Source organism: Mizuhopecten yessoensis, unplaced genomic scaffold (genome assembly GCF_002113885.1).
Source record: "Mizuhopecten yessoensis strain PY_sf001 unplaced genomic scaffold, ASM211388v2 scaffold716351, whole genome shotgun sequence".
Lineage (NCBI taxonomy): Eukaryota > Metazoa > Mollusca > Bivalvia > Pectinida > Pectinidae > Mizuhopecten > Mizuhopecten yessoensis.
In genome coordinates this window covers 1,067,576-1,085,546 of record NW_018480073.1, presented here as the reverse complement: position 1 = coordinate 1,085,546, position 17,971 = coordinate 1,067,576, and the positions used below count along the sequence as shown (strand labels likewise).

General features: G+C 33.2%; 1 protein-coding gene across 1 annotated transcript; it reads right to left on the bottom strand.

Moving 5' to 3' along the window:
* Positions 1-1,453: 1,453 nt before the first annotated feature.
* On the bottom strand, positions 1,454-16,090 carry LOC110443560. The gene is made up of 11 exons (XM_021487838.1): positions 15,975-16,090; positions 14,819-14,875; positions 10,328-10,458; positions 9,405-9,461; positions 9,139-9,225; positions 8,594-8,704; positions 7,491-7,631; positions 5,712-5,879; positions 4,742-4,817; positions 4,438-4,571; positions 1,454-2,008 (listed from the first exon to the last, which is right to left on the bottom strand). The coding sequence occupies exons 1-11, from the start codon at positions 16,042-16,044 to the stop codon at positions 1,454-1,456; spliced, it is 1,587 nt and encodes a 528-aa protein (XP_021343513.1). The 5' UTR covers positions 16,045-16,090.
* Positions 16,091-17,971: the final 1,881 nt, after the last annotated feature.

The window sequence follows — 17,971 nt, the reverse complement described above, 5'->3', positions numbered from 1 at the left end:
ATAAAAACTACAAATACAATATAAACTGGTTCTAGGAAAATAGAAAACATATCGGTTCTAATTAAAATGCACTTAAGTAGTTTGCCTACCAATTATGATACAAACACCTGTATTAAGAGGAAAGCACACAAGGTCTAATACAAAAAGCAAACTGGCTCTCTTACAAATAGAGCATACACGAGTCTTTATTAAAATAAACAAAAAACTATCTTAGTACAATAACATGCAATACAAAACCGATCTTCAAAACAAAAGGAAAGTATTACGTTTATTTTTCAGTATAATTCAATATCAATACAATAAAGCAATGATAGTCTAAAACGGAATTTCATGGAAACACTTTCATGCATTGTTTTCTTATTTTTCAGTAGTGTAAATTAGTACTCAAACATTCGGATTCTGCTTGTCTAATATATGTCTTTCCTGACTCAAACACATCGTGACATTTTAGTCTGACTACTGTTTTTTCATACCAATGAACCAAGGTTAGTTATTTGGATATTAGTTTTAGGGTACTTACTTTTTCTTAGTTATTTCATTTATTTACTGCTTTACACAGAATTTTCATGGCTCCTTTATTTAATTTTGGAGAGGTACTTGTTATTTCAAAAGTCCCTTAACGCATCGATGTCAATTTTTAATTGATATTTATTTTAACCTCAAATTTCTCTTTCTATTTATTGAGTTTAAGTACGCTGTTTTCATTTTTTTTTATTAAGTTTGGTTCATTTCAATATCTGATAACGAAATGTTTCAGTTAATTCCACAACTTCTTTGATTTTGTCTGTAAATATGTGAAGGGTTTTGCTCTTTGCGTTACGTTAATAACACCTTTACCTCCATACACATTGTAATTAAAATTAGTTTGTTTTAAAGACATATAGCTGATGATTTATTTAAAGGACCGATGTAAACCTATATTCTTAATGTTACTAACCTACGGGGTCAATGCAAATTCTAAAGCAAACGATTTGAAAAGTTTTAAGCGCAGTTAACTGTGTTTCACCTCAATACCAAACACTATGACGAATTTGATTACGTTCATTTCAAGAACTTCCCTTAACCCCATTTCCTTAGTAGTAACATATATGTGTCTACCCTTATTATGAGTGTACAATTTGTCTTAATACGTTGTGACGTGAAAAACAATCAATATAACTGATGTCAAAAATAGCAGATCATGAAAAAAATCATTAATATCTACTTGAAAAACCATGCAATCTACGCTAGTGTATCATGAAGTCTACTCTTTAAATTGAAGTGACAACCGATAATATTCTAAGATTCTAACCCAGTGAAGCCTCAGGCTAGAAAGCAATGATCTTAGCCCTTGCGTTTAGATTTTTCTGTCCTTCTTCAATAGTGGAGGGAAGATTGCATTATCATAAATGTTTCGTCCACATTTTGAATTTGAAACTAGGCACCTTTCATTGCTTTTTCCGTCTTGCTATCCTTAGTCTACCTCATGGAGTGTTTCGTCGTTGTTTTCGTTATCATCACCAATGACGTCATCAATATCAAATCCGTGATATTCATCAGGTCCAGCGACTTCCTCCTGGTCGACTACTTCCGGTTCAGTGACATGCTCTTCATATGATTCAGCATCCACAATGTTAGCTTCGTTTCCTTTCGAGTCATTTGTTTCACTGATTTCATCTTCAACTAAACCATTGTTAGCCTCGCCACTAGTGTCTGCTGTGCCAGCATCTTTCAGAATGAAATTTACATCATACATATTTACGTACTCAGTGACTTCTCTGTTTGTATTGGTGTTTGAGTTAGCTGCCTTCACCTTGTATACTGTCTTGTTGGGTGTACGTCTTACGCGAATGATAGTGATGATAGCAAAAAGCATAAGAGCTACTCCAACAACGACGAAAATACCGATAAGGACAGCCACAGGCAAATCGCCATCATCAGATGAAATAGCATCCGTTGCACTAGGAGTTTCCACAACGAGAACAAGTGTAAAATTGTCAGACGTTTGATTGGTCGAAACACCTTTTGCCTGTAAAAAATAAATAAATAACATAAAAGCTTGACGGAACCCTATAAAAATCCATAAATCAAAGATGAAATAATAAACGCATTAAAATTTGATTGAAAATACACCTCGTCATTGACACAACACGTAAGAATGTTTATATTCATCTTGTTTAATGGAGCAAGAAATATACATTCATTACCATAAAAGCATCACTGAGTAACAATACATGTATGTATTTTTTATATGGTAAAATTCATTTAAATTATATGGATATGTAATCCATTTAAATTATATGGATATGTAATCCATTTAAATTATATTGAAATATAATAACAATCCAATACTCATTATAGGATGTTTCCTTGTAAAACTGTGTAAAGAAAAACACCTGGTAATGTCGATTTTGGATTCATCCATGATTTATAATGAAGTGTTATATAGTTTTTTTCAAATAGTCTACAAAATAAACATGAACGTAAGTCATAAACAAAAGCTAGCACAGCAACTCATAACTAAATGCTTTCAACAACTAAATTAGCAAAATATCTACACGTATTAAAATGTCTGCTGCATATCGGTGATAATTAATGAAACGATTTACCTTTATGCCAACATAACGTGAATTATTTATATGTATACACTGATAAAGTGAGGTCGCATTAAAACATACATATAAAAAAAATGAGACCTACGCGTTTAACTGGCCGTAAAACAGAATGAAAAAATATAAACAAAATGTCGGATGTTTCGCAAATAAAAGGAAATAAAATATAATAAACCAATAGCTTATCATACTTTTTATGTGTTTTGTGAAAATAATCATAGAAAATGTTTTAGATGTCAAATTAACTGACACGAACATTGCTTGCACACTTACCTCAAATTACAAGCAGTACCAGTGACGTCACGGTGTTGTCACAAATGGAGAAGACCGCGTGGCATATGACGAACGTCTCTTATCCGATTGTTGTCTACATTTGTAGATTATGTACGCAGTGATAACAAGTAAAATTATAACACCTATGGCGACCAGAACGATCATAAGAGTAGTGGCTAAGTCTTTATATTCTGTATCTGCTTTGAAAAGATAAATGACTATTTCAGTTGTCGTCTTTGTATATAATTTGGTAACTTCATCTGTCGACCGTTGTTCATGAGTTGTCGAACCTTCAGTAGTGGTATCGACGTCTGTAATTGTACTTGTTTCGGTAATATTCGTCTTTAGGTCAGAGGTCGTTTCCGCTGCAAGGTCAAAGGTCGTAGTTAACTCTGTAACAGCTGTAGTAGACGCCATTGTTGTAGGAAGGGTGGGATATAGTATCATAAATGTCAAGGTCATATTGTCCGATGTTTGATTGGTGTGACTTTCTCTGACCTACAAAATAATATCTGTGTGGTAAAACAAATGTAATACAGTCTAAAAATGTAAATAAAATAAAAAGACAAACAGAAAGACTGTCTGTCTGAAAAAATAACCTTTCTGCGACCATCTTGTATTATTAATGATTAACTAAAATGCACGCTGCGAAACTCCAATATGCTACCACAATTTATCCAGGAAAAAAAATGTTGGTATTATAAGGGTTTTTGCGATAAATCGAGGACACGAATGAAAGAATTTATATAAAATATTACGGAACCTTGAAATCTTGTATTATGCGGTATGCATGGCAAATGGAACAAGGCACTCCATATCAATGATTTACTGTATGCTTTTTGTTGGGAAAATACAGAATGGCTAATTTTCCTTTTTTTTATGAATTAAAGAAAGTTATTGAATTTTTCCTCCTCCCCTTCTTAACCCTCCCCCCTTTCGTTGTTGGATGAAATATTAATGCATCATGATAAGCAAAACTCACGTTATATTTAAACTAATAAATAGCTACTCCGGATATTTTCTTATGGGACATAATTGACCTGATTAGGAAGGTTCGATTAAGTAGAAGTCCCTACCCGAACATGTTCAAGTAATACATACATTATTTTTAAATAAATTTAGGTAAAAAGGGGCAAACGTGTCTTTATGAGGTGTAGATAAATAGCCGTTTATTGTCCATGCACCGCCAAATGAGAACAATCTCCCACAGCTAGTCAAGTATACAGGTATATGTCATCGATAAGCGACGGCACGACCCTGCACATAAATATTAAATTTAATATCAATTTATATGAACTTAGTAATCTAAGTGTAGTACAATTTAAGTTGTGGTATGGAAATGAGATAATATGAACAACTTTATTTAAACAGTTGCTCTTAACTAGCATGTAATTCATAAAATAAAAATACAAATACAAAACTCCAAAATGGCAAAAAACAATTATATTGATTTTTTAACTAAAATACCATCTAAGTTCTATATTGAATAATCTATTATATAGCCTCACGAAATGTTGTGTCATATTCTAGCAAATAAAATCAAAATATAAGATCACACAGTCTGCATTCTAACCTGTAGGAAAATGTTTATACTGTCTACGGTATTGGTGTCATTTCCGCTGTTCAGGATATTTGTTGATAGCTGGAAAGACACTGTGCCATTATCAGCATCAATGTCGATATGTCTCCACAGGAACTCAGGATTTACTACAATCAAAAGCAGAAGTAAATATAAAAATGTAGTATAAAAAAAGCAAGCGAATTCCGTTTATGATTTATTGTGACAAAAAAAAATTACAAAGAAAATAAAGCAAACCGAATTTAAGACTAACGAACTAGCAATTTACTTCATTGTCAAATATTAAAATTCGTCATACCTCCTACAATTATGTATTCCAAATATGCATCTGCTGTATCAAAGTCTTTCGCCAACACATCGAAAGTAAGATTCTTCTGCAAAGAAAATTTAGTACGTTTAGAGATACGTTAGATTTCCTACAGTATAATTAAATTAGCAATAAATCAAGGTAAGTGAGAACATTTTTTAAACATATGTCGCATTCCTTATGATTTCTTCCATGGAAAGCAGGAAATTTATTTCCTCACCATTGATCTGATAGAGAATCTTATAAATAGATATATCAAGTCCTTTGTAGTTTTTTGTGTACTAAGCAGTTCAACCGGTTTGACTAGATATGTTACTTTCTCGTGAACTTTTGGCAAAAACATTCAATGCATTTATTAACTTTTTAAGGTCCGTAATTTTTTATCACCGAAAAATGTATATCTAAAAATAGACAAACCAGTCTGTCCACACAAACGAACTGGTCCGTGTATTGGCGAAACCCCCCATATTTTGTTTCGATTGTCATAGAATATGGTAAAGAAAATTAAAAATGTACAAAAAAGATACCAGTAAGGTATCATAAATGGTCATAATTATAAAGATCATGTGTAGAAAACACGAAAAAGAGTGGTATATCCTGACAAGTGATGGGAAAGTTAATTACGGAATCAAAATACAAATCTACATCTGATAACAATATCCAAGCAACACAGTTCAGACACATCGTAATGAAGGATGATCAATGCAATATCTTGCTCTTTTAGGGATAAGTAAAAAGAACCGACCAAGAAATTTCATTGAATATCAAATACTGTTCTCTCCTCTGTCAGGAGAATCTGCCAGTCGCATGAAACATTTATTTCATCTATCTTATTTTGTGACATACGTATTTATACCTTTATAAATTGTTAACAAACATCACCAATTTGTACACAAAGTAATTGTTGTGTACTTCATTTTCAGATGAATACCCACAAATGACGGAGAGGAGCTGGAATTACCTGGATGTCATTTTCAAGATGAATGGTGTGCGATTGTGATGTGGATTTGCAGAGAGAAATACATCGATCACAATCTTTGAACTTCAGAAAGATCGGCGGTTCATCGTCCACGTCAGCGAACGTCACATTTCTTGTCAATGGTGATTCATTCTGGCGGTTATCTTCTGACTACAAAGGAAACCGAAAAACAAGAACAATAAATGGAAAAGAAAATAGTTATTGTTTTACCGTCAATCGGTGCGTTCGACTGGATTTTGTCTATTTATCATATAGTTTCATTATTTAGTGATGTTATTGTTTAATAAGCATTTAAAAAAGGGAAAATACTGTATACAAGTTTTTGTTTGTTTTTAGAACTGGTGTTTGACCCTTTCGTGGTTACTGTGAAAAAACAGTCCTGTGAATGTTTGTGAAATGACATATATTTTGCTGCAACACGAAAGAATTTGTTAAAAAATAAACCTTTTAAAATGAACCAGTACTGCTTTAAATTTTGAAATTAATAAAACAATAAAAAAATAAATATGGGTTGTTTTATGCACCTTCCCTTGACTTTTAACAGTAGTTAAGACCTAGCCTATTTCGACTGGTCCCTAGCATCACCGTTGAGGGAAGAAGCATATGTATGATGCATTGCACATTTAATTTTTGGCAAATGTTTAAAGAGACACCTGTGTGTGCGCGTTACGTTAACATTTCTAAAAGTAAATATATCATATTTTCTAAAGGAATTCTCTCACTGACATAGTTGTGTTTTTCTTCTTTCTTTTTCGTGTCTATATTGATAAGCTTACACAAGAAGATGGTTTGACTTTTCTGGTGTACTACTAATATGCCTCAAAAGTTCGTCGTAGCCTTGAAGCTAGATTTTCTTTTTGACACGGTCTAATGAACTACTTGTTGAGGTATATATAAATTTTAGCGTTGTAAAGATTTCCACAGTCATCCTACCCTTTTTGCTCTATTATACGTATACATGTATTATTGAGAACGGCAGACATTGTCTTCTTTCTTCTGACACAAGAACAACTAATGAAGTCATAAATTGACGTAATTGCTATTATTATGGTACATGTACAGTAAAATGCTAACTTTGTTTGGCGTTCTGCATCTTCAGACAATTGTTTTAAACAAACTATTTTTTCTTTGTAATTATAGTGTTTATAGTAATGATTTTAGTTTATTATATAACTTGTAAACAAACTGCTTCTGTTTGATTGCGAGCCCTTTATCACAAACTTAAAAGATATGTCATTGTCACTGAATTTTTGCCACAATCCGATAATTTTCAAATTCCAAATAAAGAAATTGGAAAAACCCTAAATGTTTAGGACAACTTTTCTGTAACGGAATTCTTCCTAATATAGTAAAACAAGTATGGACTTTTTACAAGGTGAATAATCTGCGATATTAACCATACAAGAACAAATATTTACTTGCATTCATAAAAATTAATAATTGTATAAAAGTTTTATCATTTCCTATGCATTCAGTTATATAGTGCGGATTGTTTGAAAATACAGATAACAAATAATGTAAACATACTTATTTTAGCGCACTCCAATTTTAGCGCATTTACGAAATTTTAACAGATTTGCGCATTGCATGATTAATTTGCGGGCAGCCGCAAAATATTCAATAGAAAACAATATACAGAAGGTTCCGATGGCACATTCATTATGTAGCGCAATTTCAAAAGCGCCAAAATTAATGCGCTAAGATAATTCTGCCGCTAAAATACATACGTTAACAGTGTGTGAAGCACGCTGTTATACTTACATATACTATCAATTGGAGGTAATTAGTTCCACGTTGGCTTTTAAACACCGGTTCACAGTACCGCTTGTCGTAATCAAACGGACGAGACAAATATACCTTTTTACTGGTAACATTGTACGCAAAGTATTCACTAGCGTCAAGCTGAAATGAAAGACATTCACAAATAATTATAAGAAGAAACGGAATAAAACAATTAGTCCCGAAAATTCGTTTGATTTTTTTTCTAACCATATTATATTCATTTCTTTCATATCATAGAATCCCTGACAAAAGACCATCTGATTCAAACTTGCACTTAATGCAATATTAACCGCTTTAGTTACCTTATAACTAATTCTGTTACTAGGTGATCAGTAGAATTCGCAACATTTTCGTTAACATTACGTCTTAAGGTAATAGGATTGTGTCACCATTTCTCAGTAGAATTTCTTAAAATTTTATAGTATATTGCTTTGAAGTAAAGAACACTTTCTGCCACAAACAAAAATATATAGGTTATCAGAATTTGAAGGGTTTTAAATGGAAATTTATGTAAAAAAAGAGTGAATATTGAAAAACAAAATGAGAGATACAATGTTTTGCAAAATAAATGTCAATAAAAATAATACTGACATAGATTAGTATTGCATTAATGTATATCAATTTAATAAATGCTGAAATTGTGTAAATAATTGATTACAAATTTACATTTTATGATAAAACCATATGCACATAGTAATTGCATGTAAGAATTATCTTTCTTGAAAAACTTCACAGTAGTGAAATAGTATAGGTAGCCGGTTTCCTGAAGTACAGAAAAATGGACACACATGTGACTCATTGATAAAAAACAACCTGAATTAATGCCTGGATTGCTTTGAAATATTTTAATATTGAGAGAACACACTGTTCTGTCAATAATAAACATACAATATTCATCTGTTTAATATTAAACATTAGAATATGCGGAAATTGTGATACCGTCTAAATCTAATATTTGTTATTCCTATGAGTATGACTTATCTTAAAGATTTATGGAATTAGTAGAGAATGTTTTAAGCAGAAATCTTTTTGTTGTTGTTGTTGTTGTTGATTTTATTTCACTTTTTTATATACGTTCCTACCTGTGGAATAGTAGCATAAGATACCACTTCTATATGATTTCCGCCTTTGTAGCAATCCGCGTCTTGGACTGCTCCATCTAGATCTAATATCACTGCCCCAGGTAAATCACTCTATGCAAACAGCAAACAAACAAATAAACAAAGTATTATCAGTTTTAATTTCACTGAGTGAAACTATCACGGTTTTGTTTCCGGAAAAATTTACGAGGCTTGCATTCCATGCAGCATCGTTCATAATCAATAGACTATCAGAAGGTCGACAAACGAATTAACAGGATTTCTATTCGGCGCCATTGTTTAGCCCACTAGCCATACGAAAATACCAAAAAAGGACCAACATTGGTATTTAAAGAGTTTTCATCGCTGATATTTTATTTTTATAAATATAAACTGATATTGACATTTTGCCGATGCGATCGTTTGTAAGCCTTCACTTCTGCAGAATACTTTACCATCAATTTTAAGCCGAAGGTTTCCTGTCTCGATGCATATAAAAGATATAAATACCAAAGCAATAGTGTGGCAAATAAAATAATATAACATACCTCTAGCACTTTCAGATTGTTTTGTACAGTGCTTGTTATCCATTGAGGTTGGAACTGGTCCAAATATTGAACAGAGATGTTCATCGACTGCAGGAAAAAATACAACAGTATGCAAATAAATAAGTAAATTATAAAAAAATATACAAAGAACGGCCTCAAATTACACAACGCTAGGAATGTTTCTCAAGTGACATTACGTTATATTGAAATTAATTTGTGCCTTTGTTAAGTCATTAACACTAACTTTTTTATAAAGATTCAGGTACCTGCTTTTGAGTTCCACACACAAAGTCCAATCTAAAGATCTGTTCCTTTTGACAACCCTGAAAACATTAAAAATATTATTTGTTGTTTACAATGAATCACATATGGGAAAATTAAATATATGATCATACACTCAAGTTTCATATCTTCTGGTTATCAAAATATTTCCACACTTTCTTTCATTTTACTAAGACTTATTTAGAAATACACAGATATATCCACATTGGTCGCCTCTCACAAATCATTCAATGGGACACAAGGGTTTAAACTGTCCATGGGCATGCTAAGGTAGGCCAATAAATATTAGACCACATAGGATGTCACAGTATAATACAGGAACATTGAAGTTATAACGAGGAATGACCAAAATTAAACTGGTATAGTAGACCAAATGTTGGTTTCGTCAGTATCCTTAAGCAGAGGACAATGGGCGAATGACTATGAAGACTGCACGAAAATGAAAAGGTAGAGAAGTAAGAAGCGAAAATATATAGATCCTAAGAATTGCAATGGGGGCAGCAGATTAGTTAGTGTTTCCTTTATGTTTCCTGCGCAGAAGACATGGAATAAAAACCCCGATTCTGCATTTGGCCGTACTTTATTCGCCTCTTAAGATCACACATTGGAATACAGTAGGCTTATTACGTCTTCGAATCTGCAGAGTGACACAAAAGGAATTCTCTCTCAGCCGGTGGATTAATCGCTTCGTAACCAGATGGATGTTAAACAGCGTGAAATCTGAATAAAGATTTTACTTCAGATATTGAGTGTTGCAACCTTTTTACAGGTGATCGGGTTGGTTTATGAGAGAATTGCGTGCTGGCATTTACATCTCACACTTATACGTATTCTTGCTTATTTTTTATTTATTTTTTATTAAAAATGCACATTACAAATAAATTATATGCCAGATATGGATACTTACCACGATAATCTTGGTTGCTAAAGATAATTTATAAATGCTGGAGGAGTATGGAAACTTAAAATGATCATGCGGGGATAATTTCCATATATCCGTTGCCGAGTCCGTTATATTGATTTCCAGAATCACTGTCTCTGAAAGAAATTACCGAGCGTTAATATTTTTAGTAGACATACAATGATAAATTCTTACATGATATACTAGAAACCTACTCCAACAATGTTAGAGGTTTTACACGGCGAAAAACTTTTGACAGGCGCCGCGTAACCTCTAACTGCCCATAGCTGATTTTCCCGATGCTGACTATCACATTTTCAAAGTTCGGATTAAGAAAGAGTATATCGTGTTTACATACATTTAAATGGTCAAAAGGGTCCAATAAATATTCCTTTCCATAAATCCATGATTATATGAGAAAAATTTCATGTCAAAGACATAAATAATGAGTTTTTCCTCACTCGAAGCGAAGCAGACAGCATTTGCCATGATTTTTCCGGTTAATACAAAAATGGATTACATGTAATGTTTCACAAGCGGAATGCAAACAAACTCCGTATCATTTCGTTCCGTTTGAAATCCCCCCTGATAGTTTGTATTAATCCAGAAGTCATGTTTTAAATGTAGGTCAGAGATGTGCTACAACGACATGGACATGTATTTTGAGTGTTCTATTCCGTAATATACTATATATTTGTGTCTGTGACATATATATGAGATCTATATTATATAAACCGTGAGTAGACATCGTTGTCATGAACTGTTAACCACTTATGTGAGTTTTTCAAGCCGATTTTGTTCCGCCCGGATTTCGGGCGGAAACTGCATCAAAGAATTAGTGCTTCGGAAATGAGAGGTCGCAGTCGGTAAAATCATATCCGATTGAAAAAAGGCCGACCAGCGGCCTCTCACTGTTATGGGAGTAACTAGAAACCCTGCTTATCTTTCCGGAACACCTTACTACGTCTCCATTTTTTTTTTATTTTAGTATCTTCCCAGTTGTTTTTATTGCCTTTCCGCACTTTTATTGGATAGGTGTGCTGATGCTGTTATGTTGTTTGGTTAGTTAGTTGTAATTTATTTAGTACTTCTCTTTTTAATTTTGTTTTATAGCAATATTAAAGCTAACTTCAGAATGTCTTCGATATTAGCAAACTTACCCAAGCATATACAGGCTCGATATTTTTATTTATCATTCACTTCACTTTCGATCTCTATGAAATTTTATTTTGAGTATGATAACAATGGTTAGCTAACTAGCAAACTCCAGGGCATTTACCTACAGTGTAACAATAAAAGTGCATTTATGATAACTAAAAACTCTATGGCATTTATTATTAGTATGATAATATTGGTCGCCTCGCTTCCAAACTTTTAATCCCGATAAAATGTGCCTACATTTTGACAAAAATAATGTCACGACACTTACAAACTCTGTGACATTTACCTACAGTTTGACAATAATAGTCCTCTTACTAACAAACTCTGTGACATTTACCTACAGTTTGAGAATAATAGTCATCTTACTAACAAACTCTGTGATATCAACCTACAATGTGACGAAATGTCACTTCAATATCAAACTATGATTTTTACGATAATATTTTCCCCACTATAACTCTGACATTTAATTATTGTCTGACAATACTGCTTACCTTACTACCGAATTCAATGACGTTTGCCTACAGAATGACAAAAATGGTCACTTCAATAATAAAATCTATGATATTTATCTAAACTTTACGACAATATTTCCCTCACTAACTCTGACATTTACTTACTGTCTGAAAATACTATTTACCTTACTACCGAATTCTTTGACATTTGTCTACAAAATGACAAAAATGTTCACCTCAACAACAAACTATTTGATATTTATCTAAACTTTACGACAATAGTTCCCTCGCTTACTCTGACATTTACTTACTGTCTGAAAATACTTTTCAACTCAATACCGAACTCTATGACATTTGCCTACAGAATGACAAAACAGGTCACCTCACTTACATTCTCTGTGACATCTACCTTCGGTATGACAGCACTTGTCACCTCACTAACAAAACTCTAACAGCAATCTGTACAGCATGACAATACTGATAGCCTCACTTATGTGGCGTTTACCAAGAGTATGACAATATTAATCACCTCACTTCCAAAATCTGTGGCGTATACCTACAGATTGACGATAATAGTCAGCCATTCCCTTCTACACTATGAACAACGTGACGTTTTAGGTCACGACAGTATACCGATGGTCAGTTCACTACAACAATATCCTACATTTATCTAAAATATAACAATAATGGTCATGTAACTTCAATACCCTGTCACAATTACCTACTGTGTTGTCAATGAAAGTCACCACCCTTTCCTCCAATATGTATGATGTATGATGTCGTTTTTTATATATAAAAAGTCAGGAATTTAATTTCATTACATATCATTATATTTATGACGTTGAATTCATACACGATCTCTAGTACACCTCGTCTCTAAAATGTGTCGATGGCATATTAGTCGGAATACCAATTAACATTGAAAACGGACTGCTGTCTATGTTGGGTGGCGCTAGACTGGAATGATGATAACATCATTCCAATCCTGTGGCGTATTCTTGTGCTCGACCTTTTGTGGAATACATGTAAATATGTTTATGCAACATGGTTGACATTTTTGTTACCATGTGTGCCATGTTATTCGTCATTTAATAAAATGACATATTTTATTCATTGTTGTTCTTGATGTATATTTATCCAAAAAACTAGCTTAATTCGTGATCGGATGATCGTGATGGAGATTATATAGAATAGATCTTGGTCTTGTTCCTCTTGTACTTTTTCAAGAGTATGAACATACACCTTTCCTGGCTCATTCACTTCAATTGTTTCATCGACTTTCAGGTCAAATAACGGTTTTGTTTACACTTTGGTATTCTCTTGTATATTTAATTGCACAAAAGACCGAGCGCTTTGCGAAGGAAATTTGTGTGAAAGATTTAAAAAAAAAAGAAAATGTCTGTAAGACATAAATGCCCCCGCTACCATGTGAAATTAGTTTCAGTGTTCTATAAAAAGTTACAACTGATTTGATCTTGATATCCTGAAACATGCACACACACACAAGGTACTACACTTAAAGTTGACAAGTTTTTTTTAATATTCATATGTTTTTTCCTGTATGTTATTACCATCCTGAAACACAGGGATGTCAGAGGTGGCCCATATTTGACCTTGATATAAAGTTTGACCAAAATTCGTGAAAGAATAAAGTTGCTAAGTGCTTGAATTGAATCAGTTGATGCTTTTCTATAAATAGCAACAGTGACCTTGGCCTTGACCTTGGAACCCTGAAACACAACAATGTCCGAAGTATACACCTCATAATTGACCTTTGCATAAAGTTTGACCAAATTCCGTGAAGGAATGAAGTTGCTAAATATTTTAATTGGATCAGTTGATGATTTTCTATATATAGCAACAGTGACCTTGGCCTTGGAACCGTGAAACGCAAGGATGTCAAAGGTATACCCATATTTGACCTTTGTATAAAGTTTGACCAAAATCCGTGAAAGAATAAAGTTGCTAAGTGTTTGAATTGAATCAGTTGATGCTTTTCTATATATAGCAACAGTGACCTTGGCCTTGACCTTGGAACCGTGAAACGCAACAATATCCGAAGTGTACTCATACTTGATCTTTGTATAAAGTTTGACCAAAATCTGTCAAAGAATGAAGTTGCTAAGTGTTTACATTGAATCGGGACGGGACGGGACGCGACGGGACGGACATGGGCAACACTATATCCCCCCCCCCCCCAAAAATTTTTTTTTATGGAGGGTTGTACCTTTGTATAAAGTTTGACCAAAATCTGTCAAAGAATGAAGTGTTTACATTGAATCGGGACGGGACGCTACGCGACGGGACGGGACGGAATGGACATGGGCAACACTATATGCCGCTCCCCCCAATTTTATGGCGGGGGCATACAAAGAACGATAACGTTAGACTTTTGTCATCAGTAACGATTGCATACTTGTCATGGGAATTAGATAACAAATTGTTGATAGCAGAATAAAGACAAGCTTGCGTGTTTTGACATTCATAATCCTGCCAGAAGTTATTAATTGTATGTGTATGCAAATAAAGCTCTGAACCAAATGGCAGAAAGCATCCTCAATTTAACAAGGTGGTTTTATTACAATTTTAAAATGTATTTTATTCCGTAATATTTTGAAAAAAAGAAATAGGAATGCTATTGTGTAAAATATTGTATGTTTTGGTTTCGATAAAAAAGAAACATTCAGTTAATGAGTCTGAAGTATTGTAGTGTTTTGAAGTAGTAAGAGAACGTTATCTCCACAGAAATAGCAATTGATAAAGAGTTATTTAGTGATCGTCCCACTAACGTAGCATTAACAGCAAACGCGTAGAGAACAAAGCAATCATGTAGATATTTCAATAAGTTAAATATATACACAGTTACACAAAAGGTCCCAACCTGCAGGGGTCGCTTCCGATATTGATAGGCTGTCCGGAAATGTAATGTTACTGCATTCTGAAATACAAACAAGAAACCTTATTTAAAACTGCAATTTGTAAATACTGTGCATAAACAACATTCATGAACAGTAATGTCGTCATTTGTATCACTTTTCTTTATGCACGAATATTGTACGGATCAAAAATATTGCAACATATCAAAACTGACAGGACCCTCTGTCAGGCTATCCATTGTCAAACTGTACGATAAAAAGTTAACACAAAGCCAGACATCGTACCGCCCTACTATGAAATCAACACAATATATGGGTCAAACTCTTCTACAAAGTATTTGATACAAAACTTTAACGTTAAACTATCCTTAATGTAAAGACACAAACTCAGAAATCGATCTGTTCTATAAATCGTTCGACATAAATTAAATGTCACACTGTTCTACAAAGTATATTTGACTAAAATCTAGACGTTAAACATGTAATACATGTACAGTGTGTCAACTAAAATGCTCCCGTAAAACTGTCCGAAAATTTTGCAAGTCAACACAAAACTATAGCCGTCGAACTGTCCGAAAATTGATTCAACACAAAACTAGGCGCACAACTGTAAAACAGTTAAGTTGATGGAAAATAAGACATCGTCGTTAAATTACAGTAAAGTTGATATAAAATCTAGACGTAAATTTATTCTAAAATAAAATGTAGTTCTAAATGTCAATTCAGATTTTAGATTAGACGTTAAATGATTCTTTCGTACAGTGGGTGGTAAACTTAACGTCAGTGCAGTTGTTAAAACACTAGACATCATACGCTTTTTCAGTGCAGTTGCTACAAAACGAAAAGACAATTTCTTCTACGTTGTTATTGATACAAATCTAGACGTCAGACGGTTCTACAATGTATTCAACATAAAACTAGACGGTGTATCATATATATTGTATTCAAAACAAGACCTCAAACATCATTTAAATTATAAGAACAACTCTATTATATGTTTAGTTTAAGTAAAATGCCATTTACAGTATCGATAACTAGACTAAAAGACAAGCAGTATAAATGCGTATATGCATAGTTTTAATAGATTATGCATATATGCATTGCTGAGTAATTTTGTGTCGTAATAATACATATTTATATATATATAATTGATGAACTTACCTTGACCGATAGTTAGTTGTAATATTACACACAAGCAAACAGTCACTTTCTCATAAAATCTAAAATCCATTTTGTTTTGATTTTTTCTCGATAAATAGAAAAGAGTGTACTAAACTTTTTTCACACTGGTTGGCCGTACAAGAATATCAAACACATACTCAATCCTATCCCCTAACAGCACATTTCAATGTAAGAAGTCACGTTGAGCTCCACTTTAAACTTGAAAGAATAAAAGCCCAAACGATTTTACCTATTGCACTGTATCAAAGATACGTTCACATACGTAGATCTGAAACAGATTCCATTAAGTATTGTATACTTCATAATATATGTGTAATTTCAATATCTGATTAGTCAATACTATACAAATATATATATATAGAACTCGCAAATTATGATGATGCTCCTTTAAGATATTAAACCATGATGTGGTGCCATCAAATCTAAATTTGTGAGATGTATGAATTTAAGAAATATATTTTTAATTTATGAAAGCTGACAGATTAAATACTTACCTGTAACTGACACTGGTAAAGGTAGGATTACAAATTGCACTAGATATCAATGTTTCCTGATAAGTCTGGTACATAGAAGTATTGATTAATGTTGAAGTAGGCATGCATGATTCAATAAATCCTTCCATACCGAGATTACCGCTGGCCAAGCCCTCACTCATTTGACATTTACAACCCTTATCGCTAGATGTTCAAGTTTATTGTACCGAGTACTACGCGACAAACCCCATTTACTGTTGTCATATTGAATGATGGATTGCATGTGAAGGGAAACCATTGTAACAAGACAACTACAAGAATAAATTTTATTATGAACTTGTATGTTTCACATGTTGTTTTGTCATTTGTATTTTTTTTTTCATTTCTAGAACTATTAAGCATTTTTCTCTTATTCTCAACTTGATGGTCAGAGAAATAACGTACTTATATAGAGAATAATACATGTTTTTTTCCATATCACACCCAGTATCAAACCGAGACTGCAATATCAGCCCGAGGGCTAATATTATTCGAGGGTTGATACTGGGTGTGATATGGAAAAGGCATGTTTTATTCTGTTTATTACATGCTTACTTATAAAAGCTACTATCATCGTATGATCTGTATTTCTTTTGAAAATTGAAAATTGAAATGTTTTTTCAAAAGGGGTGTGATACGGGTTTTGCAGGCTGATACGGAGAGGTCTGATACGGGTTTTGGGGTGTGATACGGCGAGGACTGATATGGGTTAGAGCAATTGTGTCGTATCGCATATACAAAAATACAGTATTTATTAGTAAGTATGTAATGAAAGTGTATAATCAACGAGACTTTTGCATATTTGGGATTACTCACTATTTATACATATATAGTCTACACTTGACTAGACCTTCTACATTTCAATAAATAACGCATTGCTGAGTAACTTGGGCCGGTATATTGCTATGTAAACCAAGTCATTACATTACATACATTACATATATTCGGTCAATTCAAATAAAAACGAGGCGTTGAGTTGTGACGTCATTTTCCTTCATCGGTGTCGTTTTTGTCAACTATTCTTAAGTTTTAGTTTTCGAAAAGTAGATTGAATAAGTAATACGAGGTTATGATGGGTAATGTTTTGTAGAAAAACAAATATAAATGTAATGAGAAACAGCGGTACCATTAAAATTGATGTAATATAACACATCATATTCCAAGACTTTATTATCAAGGGGCGGGTAGGACGCATGAGGCAACCATGGTAGCACGAATGCATTCGTCCCTTATTGACCAGCAGCTGTATATGGTGGGAATATTAACCGTTCCCATGTTAAGATCGTTGTCGTACTGCCGGCAAACAATACAGAATTATATCGTTGTTTTGCCTGTACACAGTAGCCTCATTTCTGGTTTGGACAATGGTACTTGTGCTGATCAGGATACAATGCAGCTGGCTAGAACGATCAGAGGTTCTTTTTCTTTATTTCATATTTATTTTTGTTTTCATGAAAGTTTAAC

Bases quoted from the DNA above. Each gene is read 5' to 3' on its own strand.
- LOC110443560 (XM_021487838.1), bottom strand. From the start codon at position 16,044: ATGGATTTTAGATTTTATGAGAAAGTGACTGTTTGCTTGTGTGTAATA. The intron at 9,226-9,404 runs GTACCTGAATCT...TTTTTCCTGCAG, and splicing joins TGTGTGGAACTCAAAAGCAG to TCGATGAACATCTCTGTTCA. The intron at 5,880-7,490 runs GTAAGTATAACA...TTTCCTTTGTAG, and splicing joins ACCTCCAATTGATAGTATAT to TCAGAAGATAACCGCCAGAA.